The sequence below is a fragment of the Arachis hypogaea genome, chromosome 13 (genome assembly GCF_003086295.3).
Source record: "Arachis hypogaea cultivar Tifrunner chromosome 13, arahy.Tifrunner.gnm2.J5K5, whole genome shotgun sequence".
In the NCBI taxonomy this organism is placed as follows: Eukaryota; Viridiplantae; Streptophyta; class Magnoliopsida; order Fabales; family Fabaceae; genus Arachis; species Arachis hypogaea.
This window is the reverse complement of record NC_092048.1, coordinates 42,250,928-42,257,386: the sequence shown is the minus strand read 5'-3', so window position 1 is coordinate 42,257,386 and position 6,459 is coordinate 42,250,928. Positions and strand designations below refer to the sequence as shown.

The 6,459-nt window shown below is 34.3% G+C and overlaps 1 protein-coding gene across 1 annotated transcript; it reads right to left on the bottom strand.

The window, feature by feature from the left end:
• LOC112738209 (beta-galactosidase) lies at nucleotides 1–5,748 on the bottom strand. The gene is made up of 19 exons (XM_025788553.3): nucleotides 5,143–5,748; nucleotides 4,968–5,063; nucleotides 4,729–4,841; nucleotides 4,527–4,593; nucleotides 4,351–4,443; nucleotides 4,027–4,170; nucleotides 3,567–3,655; nucleotides 3,374–3,479; nucleotides 3,201–3,288; nucleotides 3,009–3,127; nucleotides 2,743–2,904; nucleotides 2,413–2,588; nucleotides 2,171–2,280; nucleotides 1,966–2,075; nucleotides 1,776–1,886; nucleotides 1,374–1,484; nucleotides 1,059–1,264; nucleotides 733–867; nucleotides 1–506 (listed from the first exon to the last, which is right to left on the bottom strand). The coding sequence occupies exons 1-18, from the start codon at nucleotides 5,299–5,301 to the stop codon at nucleotides 762–764; spliced, it is 2,166 nt and encodes a 721-aa protein (XP_025644338.1). The 5' UTR covers nucleotides 5,302–5,748; the 3' UTR covers nucleotides 1–506; nucleotides 733–761.
• Between the last annotated feature and the right edge of the window lie 711 nt (nucleotides 5,749–6,459).

Sequence of the window (6,459 nt, the reverse complement as noted above, 5' to 3'; positions counted from 1 at the left end):
TGAGATCAACAATGCAAATTCCAAGCCGCTTTTATTACTTTTCATCAATTTGTTCTTACATCATATTCCCAATAGAGAAAGAAACTTATATCTCGTGCAACAATGTAGCAATTTGATATATATATATATATATATATATAAGGTATGTGTAAAGGGCTCAATCTTCATTACAAGCCCTGTAATGTGTATACATAAAGTAATCAATATTCAGCACAATAGTTCTTGGATTATATACACAGAATCTCTCTGCAACGACATTTCTCTTATCTACATTTGCTTTTGGGCCTTCTAATCCTTAGAGCATGTAGTAGGATTGAACATTGATTGAATACTCTCTGTATATACTTGAACCTAATATATGATCTGAGCCACATTTATTTGGTGCAATCATTGGATCTAAATGCATAAGGCTAAAAATGAGAGCTTCATTGTGTTTTTTTCTAGACAGATTTTCTTCTGGAGCTACAGTTACCAAGCAAGATGAAAGATTGCTGGCTGATGCAGTTCTGCCAAAAAAGAAAAGAAATAAAGATGACAATGATGATAAGCTTTGGAAAGATGTTAACAATATAAGATTTTATCTAGTTAAGGGCATTGATTAAGGATTCAAAAATGGAAGATTTATATTGAGAAACCAAAAAGCTTAAGTTTTTAATGTACTAAGTCAAATGAACGTTTACTAATTTTCCTTTTCTGAAAAAATGGGAATGAGATGATTGGAACTTGGAATACCCTTTCAGAAGCATCTTTATGTACACACTTCATGTTCTCTTCACCAAAGAAATCCCTGCAGGATTTCCTCCCCACTCCTCAAACACAACCAAGGAGTTCCCACCTGGTCTTAGCCATGCGCGAGGAACATGGTACCTGTCCGAACCACAAAAATAGTTTCAACATTATTCGCTTCTGTAAACTAAGTTCTACGAATTCTCTAAAAATTTGTAATAACTTTTCATGTTTTGGAAGAGGACTCTGAACTTTGCTACATCATTTGGTTCTCTCTTTAGGAGTCTAGCATTCCTTAACTATCGGCGAAAAAAAGTTGTATAAATTCTTACCATCTCTGGGAAGGTTGTCCACAGTTTGTAAGGCATTTCTTCTCAGTGTAAGTTCCGGCATAGTTGCAAGCACCACAATTACCGCCTGCCTTGTATCCAGGCCAATGGCGACCGATGCTCTGACCATTTATCCATATTTCACCCTTTCCCATGGTACTCATATCTAAAGCCAACGGTTCATTGCCGGCTGGAGCGCTAAAAGTTGTCTAATAACATTAAGGAACAATACAATGACTCAGAATACAAGTAGATGAAGGTGGATAATCTTTGTAAGAAGAACAAAAATGCAACATTTTGCTGAAGATCTATTCTTACCTTGTACCATGTCAAAGGTTGTTTTACAGCTAGCAGTGATCCTTGTACCCAATCAACAGAGCTACTCCCACTTTCAGTATGAAGGCTCAATGATTCGCCTTTCAGACCAACCTGTCCAATAGCATACAGATTTTTAAGCCAATAGCCGTTTTCAGAAACCAAAACCATTTTGATGCATTGATTCATCCTCATGTAATTGGTGTGGAAGGTGGTTTATTAAACTAATGCGATAATATATGATATTTTGTAAAACTATTTTACACCGACAATGCAGCCTTATCCATACTAGGCATCTCATTGTTTAGTTCTCCACCTAAGAATTTGGTAAATTTGCTTGGTGAATTATGATTTAAAACTTTTCAATGTTGCTAAATAGCCGAAAAAATTTATAAGATAACAAACCTTGTAAGACCATTTCTGCTTAGATAGGTCTCTTGTCCCTTCATTTAGACCCTTCAATGTGACTGGACCTAACACCCCAGCATTCCATTTCTCAAAGTGTGTACCCACATTCTGGTATTGATCAAATAAAAATTAGTTGAGATTAAAAATATCTAATGAAAAAAATATATGTTAGCAAAGAAAAACTAACCGGGAGACCGACGGCGACACTAAGTAAAGAAATCTTGTTGTTTCCAGCCCTTAGCTTAACACTGTCACTAAATGTCAACTTAGGATTATCCAATCCACCATACGCAGTTCCTGCATTCACAACAAAGAGATTGATAATTGAAAAAAAGGGTGTTTTCTACAGACACTAATCAAGAGAAGCACACTAATTACTAATTATAATTCACCTGAAAGTTGTCCATTAATGAAAACATGCAGAACATGCCCTGCTGACATTGCTGTAAGAACAGGAGATTGACCATTCCTTAGGAAACCTTCATTAGGGCTAATGTTGACACTGAAAAAGGGATATTGAAATCGATTTAGATGGCGAGAAGACAGAAATATTGAACATCAAAACATGTAAATCTTTCATGGTTTTAAAACCATGCTATCTTTAATTAAGTCCAATGTGTTGAAAGATACTTACTCTGTCATGTACCACAAATAATCTGAAGAGTCCTTGGTTACATAAACCTGCTCCAAGAGTGAATCTGCAGTAAGGCGATCATTTGGACCCGACGACTCGGGTACTTCATTGAATGACAGCCAACCAAATCTACCGATTACCGGAGTCATCTTCCTCTCGAATCTCAGGGCACTAACCTGCATTAAATTGATACACAGTAAGTAATGACCAGAAAAGAAAAAGGAAAAGAATCAAAGCACAGTACATATAAAGAATTTATGCACAATAACACTATAATCTTTCAGCATATTTTCCATTATTAAGAAAAAGTATAAATGGAAATTGTGTTACCTTTGCAGTGTTGAAAACTTCAGTCTTGCAGTCAGGAAGGATACTAATAGACCAAGCCGGTACATCATATACCCCGTTTCCAAATCTAACTTTCGCGGAAGATCCGGTGTTGTAATTTGCAAGGAATGCAGCACAGGAAGTGGTTGTCTTGTAGACATGTGCCTAAGGTTACAAAAACAGAACAAATCAAATCGAAGCAAATCAAAATTTCAATGCAGAGAGAGTTCTCTTTGTATTCTTCATCAACTTAGTTTAGAGACTCTTACCTCAATGTTGTTAGCAATGAGTATAAGTGTTGGATCCACAGCCACCAAAGATGGCTCACATTGTTTAATTGCTTTATGCAAATCTCTCAAATGAGTCCATTTTGGTTCATTTGGTAGTCCTGAATGGAGAAGATTAACAAGGTTAGTTCAGATAGTAATGCGGCTTTATGATCTAAAAATCTTAGTACATACCATATTCGTCTAGGGGAGCGTCGTAGTCATAGCTTGTGGCGATGAAACGGCCGGCAGCCGTGCGGCCGAAGTTAGTTCCTCCATGATACTTCACACAAAAATGAGATACATCATACATGAGACCCAAATCACATAGTTATAGTAAACAACAATAATGCATAGGAGTAACATACCATATAGTAATTAACAAACGAGCCGCGATTCTGAATGAATCTGGCAACCGAGAATGCTATGTCTTCTGCTGGTCTGATGGGGGTTGCGCCACCAAAAGCAGTGTACCTACAAAAATGGCAGAGTTGAATAGAAGATTGAAACAACAAAGGTGAAAAATTCTCAAAAATGGTAGCATTTTTATGAGGTATATACCAGCCAGTCCAATTCTCAGTCCACATCTTGGGCTTGTAATTCTTGTTGGGAGTGAAGCCTTCGCAGTAGAAGGCATTGCAGGTGTCAATCTACAGCCACAGTAAATGAAATCAATTTTTGTCTTTGAAATTGAAAACACAAACAAGTTGGTTGGTTGGTCCCCTCATGAAAAAAGTTGAATTGGAACCAAGTTCCCAGCTATGCACTTTAATTACCCCAATTATAGATGAACCCTAAACAAGGAGAAAAAAGTGCGGAATTTGATACAAGAATTGCAGATGTAAGCCACAGAAACCTCATCCACCAAGAAGATAAAAACACGTGGTTCCAACAACTTATGATAAAAGTAACAACCTTAACCCAACCAAAGTAAAGCATAAACAGTGTTACAAAACCCCACCACCATAGTTCAATTAGAAGAAAACAAAATAAAATGAATAAAATAGAGTAAGTATCTTACAACAGGATCAGGAGCATCTTGTTGCTTGCACATAACCCATGGAACACCAGTGTCAAGAGCCACAGCCATTGATGCAGCCCATCTTGTGTATGATCTTCCAGGAGCACCAATTTCCCACTCCACTGGTCCATACTCATTCTCTATCTGTCATTTTCAATTCAATTTATTCCAATTATTATTTATTTATTCAAATTAAACCACCACCAATCACGATTATTATTATTCTAACTACTAGTTGCCCCTGCATCAAACAAAACTTTAATATCTTATCTTATTTAAATTACATACTAAATGAACATTATTAACATTTTTTTTTCTGGTTACCTGAGACATGATTATTGGACCTCCCTGGCTTTGAAACAACCCCTCTGATTTCATCAAGCTTACAATTTTCTGAGTGAATTTTTGCATTGCCGCCTATACAATTCATTACAAATATTACTCACTAATATTTTTTATCTTTTGATCAATTAATAATAAGTAAAATTGACAGGTCCAACCTTGAAAGGTCCATTGTCTGTTCTGAACTCAATACCCGGAACATATTTTAGCCAAATAGGGAATCCCCTGAAAAATAATAATAAAAAATATAAAAATACAAAAACAGAGAAAGAAAACAGAACATACGACTGGTTGCTAAGAAAAACTATATAATATTGTCCATAAATTATTATTATTTTTCTTTTGGGGGAAAATCATTACCCGAAGTTCCATTCAGCACAAACATAAGGACCAATGCGGAGATGAACATAAAGGCCAGCTTGTTGAACCAGCTTGACGAATCTCACCAAGTCATACCTATCTTGAAAATAATACTGAAAAAGAAAAAAAAATTGAACCAGTCTTAACAACAAGAAATAATTCTTCAAGTTATATGAACCATACATATACTATTTAAGTCCTTAATAGTTATAATTTTGTTAATTTGGGATGTGCATTACATTTCCAGGAGAAGGCTCATGTCCATTCCAGAAGACATAGGTCTGAATGACATCAAGGCCGCCGTCTTTGGCCTTTTGAATAAGGTCCGGCCACATCTGTAATCACAAGAGAATAAAGCATGAAACCTTTGATTGATTGCATGCATTGGATATGAAGCATGATGAAAACACCAACCTGGGGTGTGCTTCTTGGATAGTGAATGGAGCCAGATATCAAGATCCTTCTTTTCCCATTTATAATAAGAGATTTGTGATCATATGTAACAGAAGCAGTTACACAAGTACAAACCCACAAGAACAACACCACAGGCACCACATGAATTTTTCTCTCCATCGTATAGATTAGTGTTTGGTTTTGAGGGGCTTGGGTTTAATGTAATAAAGATAATGGATGGAACTTGGAAGTGTTATGTGGTGGTGGGTTTGTTAGAGAGAGTTGAAGTGGTTAATGCAATTCAATGGCAACTGAATTCAATTTATATATAAAGCATTTGGATTTTGGAGGGATCAAAGAGGGTGGAGTGTGAGTGGACCCATTTACCCTTTTTCTTTTTGTCATTCTCATAACTAGTGGGGACTCTCTCTCACTCACTTCACCTTATTCTCAACACGGAACCATTAACATTTAAGCATTCTATGCCTTCTGCTTTGGGTCATCACAAATAATGTATGTATCTTCATTCTGTCTAGGTGAAATATTTTGTAAAAAGTCAAATGCAAATTGTTTTTGCGTAAAGATAGTCGGGAACTATTATATCATAATTTAATAAAATATATTAAATTATTTAATAATTTTTAAAGTTTAATTACTTTATTGGTCCTATAGTTTGGCAAAATTTTTAATTAGGTCTTTATAATTTTTTTTTTTCTTTTAATTGAATTTTTGTACCAATTTTTTTTTTAATTGAGTCCTTACATGTTTTTTTTTTTTATTTGAGTCTCTGTACCAATTTTTTTTAGTTGGATCCCTAAATAATTAAACCAATTACTACCAAAAGGGGCTTATTTGAAAAAAAAATTGGTGCAGAAACCAATTAAAAAAAAATATAGGGACCTAATTAAAAATTTTGTGAAACTATAGGGACCAACAGAATAATTAAACTAATTTTTAATTATCAACTTCACATAAAAACAACTATATACGAGTGTTTACTAATATATATATATATATATATATATATATATATAATAAAAAATAAAAAAATACTATCACTCTTATTTTAAATATTTTTCTCTTTTATATTGTGTTATATTATACTGATTTTGAAAGATCAATTCAATTAAAACTCTCTTGTCCATACCATTAAGGATCAGGCTTTACTCATTTATAAATAAATAAAGTAATATTTTTGCTAAAAAAAAGAGATGTAAAGTGACATTATCAAAAGTAGAAGTAATATTACCTTAAAAAAATGTTATGTGTATATAAAATGTACAATTCTTTTTTCTATGTATTACTAATGATATCCTTAGTTATTGGATAAGTACAAAA

Excerpts from the sequence above, each read along its gene's own strand:
- LOC112738209 (XM_025788553.3), bottom strand. The coding sequence starts at position 5,301 with ATGGAGAGAAAAATTCATGTGGTGCCTGTGGTGTTGTTCTTGTGGGTT. Across the intron at positions 4,842-4,967 it reads ATGAGCCTTCTCCTGGAAAT|TATTATTTTCAAGATAGGTA; the intron begins GTAATGCACATC and ends TTTCTTTTTCAG. Across the intron at positions 1,887-1,965 it reads GTGTCGCCGTCGGTCTCCCG|AATGTGGGTACACACTTTGA; the intron begins GTTAGTTTTTCT and ends GATCAATACCAG.